This window comes from Agrilus planipennis, unplaced genomic scaffold, assembly GCF_000699045.2.
Source record: "Agrilus planipennis isolate EAB-ADULT unplaced genomic scaffold, Apla_2.0 scaffold223, whole genome shotgun sequence".
Lineage (NCBI taxonomy): Eukaryota > Metazoa > Arthropoda > Insecta > Coleoptera > Buprestidae > Agrilus > Agrilus planipennis.
In genome coordinates, this window is record NW_020438932.1 from 608881 (window position 1) to 622826 (window position 13946).

The following is a 13946-nucleotide window of genomic DNA, read 5'->3' on the forward strand; positions in this document are numbered from 1 at the left end:
CTGAATCTTAAATATATTATAAATAAAGGAACATTCAACCACATTAATACACACTAACATACAGGCTAAAAACTGTAAATAAACGGTTGCTTTCCGACAATTTGGGTATTAATTTATTTTCCATTGGTTGGTATATTTTTATTTCCTCTGTAAAAAACTCTTAATTAATATTTAATTAATTTAAAAATCTTTATAATTATTCCTAATTACCTGAACTTTCGACTTTTTTGAAACCTATGACAGTTCTCAGAGACTTGATTAAAGCTCTGCTGTCTAGGAGGTTGTCGGTAATTTGGAGTTTGCACCCTATTCGACATTATTCTGGGATCTGAAAATGTGCAATGCTTTATAAATGTTATATGTTGAGAACGATAAAGGATAAAGTAATTTCACTATCACTACCCAAAAATGTTTCAAATTAAGTTTAGGTATAAATTTTATAAACCAGTAACCGTTACATTCAATTACCTTGTAGAACAAATGGTACACCCTGGTACAACGTGGGCGGAAGAGAAAATCTTTGCTTGTCATTATGAGGAATATCACCTGCGGGAGTAGGAGACCTGCTACTTCTACTCGATGTTGTCGGAAACACGTTAGGTGCCTTATTAATCACATAATATTAAAAATAAACAAACAGGGCAGCTGTATAATACAATAGAATTTCAATAGTGTCAACAGCATAATATACTATAAACAGATTAACTTTCATTAATGGAAACTAATATTAAATGCATTAAAAATCGATTTCACCGTTGTTGCTAATCCCCGATATATTTGGTACTTCCCCAGTCGTATTAGCATGAGAGATATTTTATGCGTATACTCACTTTCGATAGATAGTGCTTTATATTTCATATATGTTTATTTTGTTGATTGAGGATTATAAATTTTATTACATGTTAAATATGATGACACTATAGCGATTCTATTGTACATCCAGAACGAATAGAAATGAAATATGCTTTCATTAAAGAAGAATTAGAACAAGGCAAATGTAAAAATAAAAGACAATGCTAAAAAAATTGAAATGCACGGTTCAGTGTGAAAAAATTACCTGTTTGTGTAGACCTGCTTGCACAAACCCCGAAGCGTACGAAAACTGTACATTTTGTGTGGGAGACGTTTGAGGAGTCTGATAAAGACTTTGACCTTGGCCACCGCTGTAGCCTCCTGCAATAACTGTAGTTGCTGGAGAATTCGTGCCAGTACTGCCACCATGACTTGAGCATGTTGAAAAATTTTTAGGGATACTAAATTTATTGCCTTTAGGCGTTCCATTTTTTTGAGTTCTTATATCGTACTGACCCATTTGCAAAGGAGCTGAACTGCCTCCTGTGGAAAATGAACAAAGAACTATTGTGAAACAAATATTCAAGGAAGTATTGTACCTACTTCTTCTTTCAACTTATTTCATTTTCAGTAGCTTTCTTGTCTAATTAATATTAATGTAATAATTAGATGATTAATATTTTATGTAGCAGCAAGCTATATTTTCCCTTACCTGTGCCTGCCTGACCTGGGAAAACATTTAGCTGATTCATGCCATGAGTGATTTGTCCTATGTTTGCACCGCCCCCTTGATCAGGAGGAGAGGGATTGAAAATGGTATTGGAACTGGCAGGTATACTTGAAGCAGATGTACATTGAGGATAAGGAATATTTTGTACAGGAACCATGACATTATGATACAGCGGGTTCTGAGCATAAACAATAGGCTGATTGGGATAAATTATAGGACTAGGTTGGTTTGTTTGTTGCGGATACACCATATGTATATGTTGTTGTGGGAATATTGGAACAAATTCTGTATTATGAGACGGTTGCTGAGGTAGGTTAGCAATGTGCTGGGGAACATAATTCTGTGGAAAAGACGAAGACAAGCAAGGCCCTGAAAAATTAAAATAACCTTATTAGTACAAAAACGTAAACAAAACGTTTAGTTTTTATTCTGGAGATATATTTTAGTGTACCTGCTTGGCCAGAAGGTAGTGACATGGCCAAACGTTGTCCAAGTACATTCGACGATGTGGAATTTTGATAGCAAGTGAGAGGGAGTTGAGGCCATAAAGACTGTTGCTGATATGCAAGCTGGGGGGATTGGTTAGGAGGTACTTCTGGTAGATTCAGTTGTACATAATATCCTAGAGAAGGCTCTTGCACATGAGATTCCTTGAAATAGAAATCACTATCAAATCAAAAACTAATATTTCACAAAAAGTATTGATTACTATTCTGTTTTCAAAATTTTGCGGTAAAGGTGTCCCATAAGATCCATATATAACACAGGGTTGCTGACATATGGAGGTCTCAGAACCAGTAACAGAACCGTATCCACCAGCTAATATTGGAAATTGTTGAAAAGGTAGACTCCCTGCTTCATTGGGAACTCTAAATGCTGCATTTCCACAATGCTGAGGAGGCGGAGTAAAAGGTAAACTCGGACTCGTAGAACTGTTAGTAGTGTTGAATTTCTTCAAAGGAGATGATCTTGATCGCCTTTTGGGTGATGAGATCTCTTTGTATATTTTATGAGTTGGCGACTTTTGCGGCGAAACTGGAGGTTTACATGATACGGTATTTATTCCTGCAGGTGGATTCATAGGATCGTAGTGATATATAGATCCATCTTTATTCTTTAGAGGCTCCCCTGTCTAAAAATTAAAATTGTAGTGAGACTATATGTTTCAACAAATAAGAATGACAAAAATAAACGACTAATCTCTTATGTAAAATATATACCTGTGGAATAATTATAATGCTGCCTTTTGGAACATGCTGTATATCAGTTACAGCCCATACAACTTGACCTTCAGACTGGTTTAATGATGAAGACTCATTAATATTAGTATGAGACATAGCACCACATGCGTCCGATCTTATTGTATCAGCAGGATATGGGGTAGATGTTGGAGAAGGTGTTACAGATTCTGATAATTGAGATTGTGATTTGTACCCTGAACTAGAAGGACTTAATCTCCACGACACAGTGCTCGCTCCAGAATCTGAAAGTAATATTATTATTATAAAAAATAAGGATTAATTTTGTAACGATACTTATTGAACCAATAAAATAAAGCAACGAATAAAAGAGAGTATAATGGTAATGTAATTTTATGATACCTTGCTTGGTAAGAAGTCTTGGACCAGCACTATGTGTTGATACAACACTGTCGCCTCTTGTTAACGTTGACATTCCCGCATAGCCACCGAAACTGTAACTTTTGGCAACACATGGTCTTGAAGTTTCACTCTCAGTTTCAACAGACTGCACCTTAACAGGATGGTCAGTAGTACTTAGTCAATATTTTCTAATGCACTGATTTAAGTTACCTTAAGTAAACGCCCTGGTATTTTACCCGGTGGTATTAATTTACATCGGGATGAATAATCGCTATCGCTACTAGACCAAGGAATATCGGCCCAATAGAATTCTTCTGCGGAGCTAAATTCTTGCATCTATTTAAAGAGAATTAAAATGTGAATAATTAAAAAAAACTGCAATTTTTTTGTTCCAGTATGCACCTCTTTGCTGAATATTCTTCTTCTAACTTTTTCGTATTCTTCTTCCCTTTCTTCAAAACTTTTACTACGTCTACTTTCTAAACCAAATTGTCGGTCAGGAGACTTAAATCCGTAATCGTCCATACTGTTCGAGTCCCTTTTGAGAATCGATCGCCTAGGTTCCTCAGAAAAAACGATGTCCTCTCTAATGTGGTCTTTAAATTCTACTTCTGGTATACGAGTATTTTTCGTTTTATTCACTACTACACATTTGCCCGAAGATTCAATATTATGATCCATTCCAAAATAAGCAGCACATCGATGAACTAACATACGATGATAACTTGACATTTGAGGAAATTTAAAATGAGTTTGTCTGCAATTAATTATTTGTAAGTTATTTGAAATTGTAAAACAACAATAATTTACGTACAATCTATCTTTGGCAAAATTGACTAGCTCTTGTTCTATTCGCAACATAAATGCACGATCCTTTGCATTTCGATTAAGTGTTTCAGCAATGAACTGATCGAGATCTATACCCGTGGTATCGGTGTATTGATTTGAACTACTTTCTAGAATAATATTGCAAATGTAAAATGGCTATTGTGTGGTAAAAAAAAGGTATTTTCTTACCTCTACTTAAGCGAGACGAACACGAAGAAATAGCATCAAAACTACCTTGTGAAGACGAGCTTTGTTGTCGAAATTTTCCTATTTTTGTTGCTTTAGTAACAGTCAAAGTATTAGGATTACTCATTACATTGTTATTTATGTTACTATTCCGCTTTTCGACTTCAAAACATTTTAAGCATTTCTGGTTTGGACAATTGCAAATACATGTTTCATGTCTACATCTATCTTGACTAGTTTCGTTGACGAAAATGTTCTCATGCGAAATTTCTTCTTGTACAATTAAACTTTCCTGCAGTTTATCCTGGTTCTCTTTTACTAACGAATATTCATTACCATCTTTTATTTCCCCTTCTGAATATTTATTTAGTACAGTTTCAACAGCGTATACAATTTCACTGGGAGAATTATTTCCCATGGGTGAAGAAACCAATGTAGAGCTGGATGAAGTACATGAAGACACTTTTCCTATATGGAGAGGAGGACTTAAAACTACCAAAGCTTTGGTTTGCGGAAGTGGTGGAGATTGACTTGGTGTGGTAGCAGGAGATGAAATAACTTTAATCGAAGGAGACACCAAACGTGCATGAACTGGATCTCTAGGAGGCGATGTTTCTTCGCGCATTGCATGGCTACGTACTAACACTTTTAGTTTAGAATTATTCTAAAAACAAAGTTGTATAAATAGGTACCTATCTGTATTTCATAAACAATAATTAATTATCTGGATTTCGGATTTTCCAATTTAATACTTACTAAGAAAAGACTTATTTTTGAACAACATAATGTACCAAATAATTTTAAAAGAAATACACTATTTAAGAGTGCATGTGTGTCATACACATGACATATTTTGACTTTGATAATCAAAATGTAATTAGTTGCACAAAAACAATCACTTAAAGATACTATGTATTATAAGTCAACTTTTTAAACAAATATGTTGATTAATGCTTTATGAGTAATTAAAACCGTTAAATACACGTAAGTTCTTAACCACCGAAGAAATATTTCACAAGTACAAGCAGAACAATTTTGCCATAAACTAAAAAACCACTTACAACCAGGGTGTGGTTCACATCTAGTTTTGATTACGCAATCAACCAATCATCAGCAGTTAGAGTTACTTGATATGTTTTAGCCGTTGATTTATTGAATTATAGTGTGCTGATGAGAACTAATAAATCGATTTAAATAATTGTTTCGGTCAATTCCTGATCAAGAACTTAACGTTCTTTATTAGATTGGTTTGAGTGTCTATCTCATATGCCATAAGTTGCCTCATAGACAAATGGGAACCTTTATAAGGCTCCATGAAATACCATTAAATACTACATATTGCAAAATACCGCCAGATAACTAACTTACTCGTCTAGTTTGTTGTGGACTGTTTCCTTCATCAGGATCTGGGTCCATATTGCTTTGATTTTGATTGAAGAGATGTTCCTTTTATTTAAGTGTGATCCTTCACGGAATCAAGATATAACTTCCAACATAATAAACATATTTTCGAAGTTTGAAATGAACACATCGTGACTTCAATAAATTCTTGAATCTATAGTCCATTAGATAATTTTAAATATTAAAACTTTAGCTATTTGTGGTAACAAATAAAATTGTCCCTGAAACAAGAGAAAGAATCTCGTAGAAATTTTAGTTCTTCGCCCTTCGTATTCACGCAATTCATTAAATTAAGGTGTAATTAATTTGACTACCCATTTATAGTTTTGCTAGTGGTTTACGATGACCCATAAATAGAATAAATAAAACAAGTTGGATACTTTCGATGTAATGAGAAAAAAGAAAGACATACTGAAAATCATTAAAAAAGCAAACTTTCGATAAATTGAAGAAATAGGTACTATTTAAAAATTATTCTATAAGAAAAGAAACAAGAATTTGAAGCATTTGCCTTATTACTATTTTATGTTAAGAGAAAATTTGGTGAAATGTTCTTCCTGTGGATGTTTTCTTCATCAAAAATACGCCCAACAAAGTTTAAGTATTAAGTCTTTATAAAGACACCTATAGTAAGTTAATTATTCAATTAATAATTTCCTTTAAATTTGAAAATGCGACAACGTATTTTCAGGGTCGATTCAAAATCAGTTAAAATTAGATACACGATGCTCTAACGTCATTTCTAAAAACAACTACTTTTACTGGGACCGCAAACGTTGTCCCATACGACGCTGCGATTAAGTAATGACGAACTAATACCTACGAATAAAAAATAGAAACAGATACATGCACTATTTATTCCCTTTTAGTAAAACCATCTGTTAATTTATCTGAAATTATGAGGAAAAGTTCAGTATTTCTACACATATTAGAAGACACTGCTTAATAAATGATAGGACAGATCAGTTATTTAAAGTAACAAACAATTAAAATATGTAAATTTTTTCATACATACGCATATTTATATATCCTCTGTACAATAAAATAACAAAGATCTCTAGCAGAGTTAGGTGTACCTGAAATCTCGCGTTTGATGTTTTCTACGAAACTAATATTCATTGCTGAATTTATATTTTAGTCAAACAGTTTGAGTTACAAATCCAATAAAAAAAAAAACACTTGTGTGAAATAAATCAAACACACAATTTTTCCAAAATACGACTTTAAAATAAAATTTTTATTACTACTAAAAGGACTAAAAATGTTCAAATCACATAAAATTTTGGACGATCAACATAAACCAGCACTTGACAGTAATTTCAAAAACTTTATTTCTACTCCAAAAGTTTCATAACATTATTTGAAACAATATTACTTCTGTTCTGTTTTGATATTTTTAATGAATCATTTCTTAGAACATTCCTTTATATTTGTATTTAACATACTTTNTTTATATCTATATTGGTTTTAATTGTATTGACAGTTGTACAGTATTTTAATACAAATAATTAATATGCTTAAAAGAATTCGGAAACGATATATAAAGCAAGACTTATGAAAAATAGATTAAAAATTAATTGAAGTTAAAGAAAGTCAATTAGTATATATAAAATTTACTTATCAAACAAAATTTGAAAAAAAGTCTTATTTATTAAATTTGAAACATGTAATAAAAATACCTGAAACTTTTATTAGTCGATTTCTTCGGCCAAAATAAGAGAAGAACGTAATCCTACTGGCCCAAGTAAAATTACCTATTATAGGATAAGTAATGTTCCTCGTACATTGTGCTTTTAATGGATAAATAATTTTGAAATCATTTTTTTCGTATGAGTATGTAAACACACGATGCTAAGCGTCACGCGTTACTGAATTTTGCATCGCGACTCGCAACTCGCGAGATGTAGAAATAAAATGAGGTAAAGGAGCGCTTTATTAACTTGGCCGCTAACAATGAACTTGACTTTAATGGCCTTACCCTTTTACCTGGCTGATATCGGAAGTAACGTGGCTGTTGGCTGTTCGATTTTGACATTTGTAAAGCAATCGTTACATCACCGTTTTCAGGAATCTAAAGTAGAGTACACTTTCGTTTCGGAGAATTCATTTAACGATTTTCAGAAAACTTTCGTTGCACTGATGGGAACCACATAAAACAATGAGTAATGATTTAAAGGTTTTAAATCAAAATATGCGAATTTGTTTGTGTTGTTTTCCAACATACAAATTTGTTTTAAAATTCCTCTTGTTGGTGGCAAAAACATAGCACTGTTAAGGAAAGGTCACACCGTTTTAGATTTTAAGTTCTATATACCCAATCCTCGACGCCGTGAGTTCCCCGATAAAATTATTATATATTACGAAACGTTTAAGAACGCTTATTAATTTCCTCCCTTGGTGTGTATGCTATTTTTCACCACCCTTCGACCATAAAGTGAAATTTTCTTGAGTACAGAAGTACTTTAACAATTGCAAAAGCTTTGGACATATTTGCATCATTTGAAGCAAAGCATCTTAGCATTTTATGATTTCAAATTTTACGTTATATTGAGTTAAGGTAATATTCAAAGTGGTCCAGCACACGAGTGGAACAGATTAATGACCAATTTGCAGCAATTAATTTACTAGCTATTTACAAAAAAAAATATTTGCACAAGCACCCGGCTTTTCAAATAAAATTCAAAGCATGCTTAGATTAAACTGTAACTTGAGAATCACGTAAAGGACAAGGTCAGAATCAAATAAAAATCGATTTAATAGTCATGCACGAAGAAAGGGGTAATCACGATTGTCGGTGACTCATCAAGCTTTATGCTTTATTCATCATGAGTTAATGAGCTGTTAAGCTTTCAAAAATTGTCAATGTAAACAGTAAATTTCGTGATAAGATAAAACACAAAAGCCACGATTTAAAATGTAGAATAAGCATTTGTTACTTATGTGTTCATACCTAAATGAATTGTGTCGTACGTAATTTCATTTCTTCGTCTTTTCAAATTTTATTGTTGTAAATAATAATCAAAGTTAAACTGAGGCAAAAAAACAACACCGACGTTTCGTCCTTTGATACGGGCTTTTTCTTGATAGACTGCGAGTCCCTGAATTTCTGTATTACAGAACATTCAGTAACTTGCAATCTATCATGAAAAATGTTTTTTCTGACTGCAATTCTTTTCTTCTTTCCTAACAGAACTTCAATTTCATTTAAAATGAATTTCCATCGAATAGATTAAGTATAAAAAAAGTAATTCTTTCAATTATTTAAACTGTTCTGTAAAGATCTTTCCTTTCTGCCGATGCTTTTTTGCTTTCTACTGATCGGGCATAATCAATTTAACCGGGTTCAACCAGTAGCGTTCAAATTAGAATCACTGTTTCAGTGAAATAGATAATAGATTTTAGGAAACAATAATTACAGCCCTTATCTGCACAATGCAATTTTGATAGAGAAAATTAGGTCAACCAGGCTATAACATTCAAGCTGGTATCGATTGATTCAGGTTTTCATGCGAGTTTTGCAGGAGTTTACGTATAGGATCGTTCGTTATGCCTTTTTATTTTATTTATTTAAAAGTTCTACAGGGCCATGACCTTTTATACAATGTTTAATAGAAATAAATGTTGCGTTCTTTTATATTATGTTCAAATTACGCGAATCATACAAAAAAATAGGTAATTATCATCCTAATTATCTTACTTAAAAAGCAAATTAATAAACTGTTAAGCAAGTTAGTAATTTGCTTGTTAAGCAAATTGATTATGGCAGTTTACGACTTGTTTGTTAAGGTAGTTAATAACATGCTTGTCAAGGAAGTTTACAACTTGTTTATATAGCAAATTAGCCACTTGCTTGTTAATCAGATCGATAACTTGGTCGATATGGCAGTTTACAACTTGGTTGTTAAAGAAATTGATAACAAGCTTGTTAGAGAATTTATAAACTTGCTTCAATAACAAGTTAGCCACTTGCTTATTCAGCAAATTGATAACATAATTGCTTGGGAATTTACAACTTACTTGTAAAGCAAGTTAACAACCTACTTGTTAAGCAAATTGATAACTTGGTTGTGAAGGAAATTTACAATTTGCTTGTAAAGTAAGTTAACAATCTGCTTGTTAAGCATGTTAAAAATTATTCATGTTGATATTACAGCGTTTCTGTGTAGACAGGTACCTAAAGTCTAAAATATTTAATATAAATGATAGGACAGATCNGTTTTTAAATTAGATTATTTTAACCAATCATATTATTTTAAAAATTTCTACGTTTTGCTTGAACTTCGAAGATTTGGACAACGAATAGGATATCATAATTTTATGAGTTTGCTTTTATTCCCTCTCTTAGTAATAAGACGTTATAATCACAACTGCTGTGAAATACTGAAAGGTTGAAATGGAATATAAAACAGTCATTTTTCATGAGATTTTCCTCCACAGCTTTCCGTATAACAATATTTTCTATCGTTATATTGACGTTTGGGAAGTTATTGTTTCTATAACAGCAGTTTTACGCATATCTAGTGCAATATGCAGGAACTTTACCATCTTTATTTTTTGCAATACGTATTAAATGTACATAAATATACATATGGAATTAGTTACTTAAAAACTATTTATTAAAGTGCCTATTAAAGTGGTAATCAATGGCTGAGTTTAACAGGTGGTATTGCGAGCAATGCTCCAGATCCTAGAGTTGCTTAGCAACCTGAGCTGAGGATGTAGGTCACTGACCGAATAAAAGGATAAGTAGGGAATATTTTTCAAATCGTAATAGGTATATTGTTACACTTTAAAATTTCCAGTGTGAAAAGATTTGTATACCTATAATTATGCAGTTGATAATTTGTTTAAAAATAAGAAGTTTTAGAGCATTTATTATTAAAAAAAGCGTTTCGTTAACGAACAAATAATTACAAGAATTTACGTAATTTTAATTTAAAATTTAATGCAACGAAGTACACCCTTCAAGAGCACAGCGGTGACTAACTCAGGTATGTAAGTGTAAGTGTTATAAACCGGTTCGATGCATCTGATTGGCTACTACGTCGGCGGCCATTTTTAAATCGTTTAAAAACTAGGTCAAAATCTATGCACCTGATGCACCTGCACTTAAAGGAATGCGGAAGTAAACAATGCTTGGCGCCACTTATAATAATTAAAGTAGGAAAACTTGTATAATTTTAATCCTACATTTTAGAACCTTAATTAGGTTCTAAAGTAGGAAAACATCAAAAAGGGTAATTAAGCTATTTTTTAACCGATTCACATGCGGTTTTCACTAAAATTTAGGAACTATAACGGTGGTAATTGCGTGTGGTGTTAAATATGAAAAAATTAATGTAGTAAAATTGTACGTCCATATAGCTATACAGCAAAAAAATACTACACTGTAATTTTGTGCAGTCAACTTTTGTTTATGAAAATGACCCAAGCAGTACTGATAAAATTGTTAGTTAACTTAAATTAAGTAAGATATCAATACGACATTTACCTATAAATTTTAACATAAGAATATTTTGTTTAATTACCAAAGAAAGTTGGGGGGTCAAAGTAGGTACCAGCAAATTGTGCTACAAAGATACCTACCTAATCTAAATTTCATAAAAACATCAACAGTGAAATGGTGAAATTTTTCATTAAAACACTCTAATCGAAGACCATAAAACGTGTAATAATTACAAAATCCACACTTAAGCATACTTATGTACTCACTTATGTTAAAGTAAAATGAGTATTAATTAAACTTAACCTAAAAAATTTTCTTATCTTAATTATAATTACTACTTACCTTAAATACAAGGTTTTAGCCCCATTTAACGAAATACAGTACTGTATTTAGTTTCCTTAAAGGCTGAAGTGTTTAAAATGATACGTTTCTTTTAATAAAATTTAACGTAGGTTGATTGTTACTCAACACTACTTATTTCACTAAAATTTAAAAGCGAATGTTTGCAGATAAAACAAAAATAATTAAAACACGTTCACTGCACAATAATTTTATCGTAGGGGTACAAATTTCAGTTATACTTTTCGTTAAGTAATCAAAAATACTGAAAAAGCTCTACTCTCGTAGCTTGACAGAACAACAACCTACAATTTTCTGCTTCTAAGAAGTGCCATCTGCGCTGGCGCTCTGTCTACTCATTTCTGATTTTTCGGATATATGCTGCCATCTACCAATCATTGTAGTAATGCAAATCAAAAAGTTAGATTATTTAAAGGTTATTGTGAGGTTATTATAATATAAAATCAGAAATCAAGATATGATCAAGATCTTTTATATGATCATAAGTAATGATTATTTTCATTTTGTGTGAAATTATGTGAAAAGGTATGTTTCCTATCAGTCATTTTGCCATCAAAGATATTGTATAAGATTAAATTGTAGATTAAACTGTTTCTGCTGTAGATAATCATCTTGTTGACTGACCTTTATTTCCAAAGTTGTGGGATTCTCTGCATTATCTATATCTACCAGTATCTACCATTCAACTGAATTGCTTATTATCAAGTTATCATTTGTTGTGATTAGTTGGGTTGTGATTTGTGATCGTTGTCATCAATTGTAATCACATCTATTACTTCTGAATTTTTACCAGTTGTTGGTCTTTGTATTAAAAAATGGAAAACACAGAAACTGTTTCTGAAATTTCAAATACACCTTCAGAATCCAATAAACAAGTAAAACCAAAACAAAATATATCAAGTGATGAAAAGGCTCCTGACAGTTCAGATAATAGTGCTCAAAAGCAAAAAGCAATAAAAGGTAAAAAGAGAAAAAGGCCAAAGGATGCTACAGCTCCAAGACATCCACTAACAGGTGAGAAATATGTAGTTGGAATAATAATTAATTACATTACTAAACTATGTATTACAGGTTATGTCCGGTATTTAAATGATCGTCGTGAAAGTGTCAGAGCTGCTAATCCTAATTTGCCTTTTTCTGAGATTACAAAGATATTGGCTAGCGAATGGAGCAGTTTACCATCAGATAAAAAGCAACAGTATTTGGATGCTGCAGAACAAGATCGCGAACGGTATACTCGAGAATATAATGCTTATAAACAAACTGAAGCATATAAGTTATTTACTCAACAACAACATGAAAAGAAGATGAAAGAGAATAAAGAAGAAATAAAACCCCAGGTACATCAATATTGTAGTAGAATTTGTCTGCATATGAGCTTGAAATAAATTGATGACAATAATGCTAAGATGTTCAGAGTTTAATGAGAATGTAATATACATACTTTTTAGAATATCCCTCAACAAAATAGTCTACCAGCAAAAGAGAAAGATTTACCAATCAATAACAATGAACATGATGCTGCCAATTTTGATATTCCAATATTCACAGAAGAATTTTTGGATCACAATAAAACAAGAGATGTTGAACTTCGCCAACTAAGAAAGTCAAACATAGACTATGAACAGCAGAATGCAATTTTACAAAAACATATAGAGAATATGAAAAGTGCTATTGAGAAGTTGGAGAATGATATATCACAACAAAAAAAGCACAATAATGTGCTCCAACAACACTTAGATGAAATTAAAGCTACTCTTGCTAATGGATTTTCAAATGTAAAGCTACCAGGTAAATAATATTTATGTTATGTTTTGGTTATATGATTATGAGCTGATCATTCAATAAATTTTGTTAGAGAATACTATCAATATTTTCTTTTTAAACTTCAAAGTTGAATTATGTCTTTTAATAATGTATATAATCCATGTCAATAATTATGCTTATGTCCAGCTATTTAAATATTGATAAAAATAGAAAAGAATTGTTATTTTGTAGGAGGAGAAGAAGGGGCCACACTTCCAAATATAGAAGTCTATATGACCAACCTACATTCCATTCTACTTGAGAACAATAGTCAGGATGCAACATTTATACAAAATGTACGTGATATTGTGGGCCGCTTAGAATTTAATGGATGACAGACACAGAGCCTAACTGCTCTTAAAAAGCACAGGCATAAAATGAAAAAGTAAGCAAAACACAAAAGGCCACTTGTTTGTCATTCGTTCACAATTTTTCCGTACATATTTTAGACGATCAACGTCTAATTCTTATGTTCTATACATGTATGTGTAGTTAATATGTTGTAATATATTGTTTTGATAAATAAAATATCAATTTCATACTTTAAAGAGACATTTGTGTTATTAGTTTCCCAAAACTTTGCCCTCCCAAACAGAACTGCACAGGATCGAATCGCTCGCGCACATGATGCGCGACTGTCGCTTATTACTTTACTATGAGGCAGAAGTGGAAACTTTTGCGTCACTTGCTCCCTTTCTTACTGACATTCGTTGTCATCTACGTGCATGAATACGTTAATTACTTGATAATTAGTAGGAATATCATGATAATTTTTATTGGAGATAATGACTAAGTG

The 13946-nt window shown here is 32.0% G+C and overlaps 2 protein-coding genes across 4 annotated transcripts; one reads left to right on the forward strand and one right to left on the reverse strand.

Moving 5' to 3' along the window:
* Nucleotides 1-12: 12 nt before the first annotated feature.
* On the reverse strand, nucleotides 13-11643 carry LOC108742262 (cAMP-regulated phosphoprotein 21). 2 transcript variants are annotated; one of them, XM_025974237.1, is made up of 15 exons: nucleotides 11327-11643; nucleotides 5506-5759; nucleotides 4141-4801; nucleotides 3938-4079; nucleotides 3526-3880; nucleotides 3334-3459; nucleotides 3124-3268; nucleotides 2743-3005; nucleotides 2232-2654; nucleotides 1974-2172; nucleotides 1505-1891; nucleotides 1058-1335; nucleotides 469-604; nucleotides 211-328; nucleotides 13-147 (listed from the first exon to the last, which is right to left on the reverse strand). In XM_025974237.1, exons 2-15 carry the CDS (start codon nucleotides 5551-5553, stop codon nucleotides 114-116), a joined length of 3315 nt encoding a protein of 1104 aa, XP_025830022.1. In that variant the 5' UTR covers nucleotides 5554-5759; nucleotides 11327-11643; the 3' UTR covers nucleotides 13-113. The 2 variants fall into 2 exon arrangements, with proteins under 2 accessions (XP_025830022.1, XP_025830021.1); XM_025974236.1 differs by having other exon boundaries at nucleotides 3124-3274.
* A 116-nt stretch (nucleotides 11644-11759) lies between these two features.
* Nucleotides 11760-13702, forward strand: LOC108742290 (high mobility group protein 20A). Of its 2 annotated transcripts, none has more exons than XM_018477459.2 (5): nucleotides 11760-11869; nucleotides 11948-12358; nucleotides 12416-12684; nucleotides 12796-13135; nucleotides 13343-13702. In XM_018477459.2, the coding sequence occupies exons 2-5, from the start codon at nucleotides 12160-12162 to the stop codon at nucleotides 13483-13485; spliced, it is 951 nt and encodes a 316-aa protein (XP_018332961.1). In that variant the 5' UTR covers nucleotides 11760-11869; nucleotides 11948-12159; the 3' UTR covers nucleotides 13486-13702. The 2 variants fall into 2 exon arrangements, with proteins under 2 accessions (XP_018332961.1, XP_018332960.1); XM_018477458.2 differs by having other exon boundaries at nucleotides 11761-11869; nucleotides 11927-12358.
* Nucleotides 13703-13946: the final 244 nt, after the last annotated feature.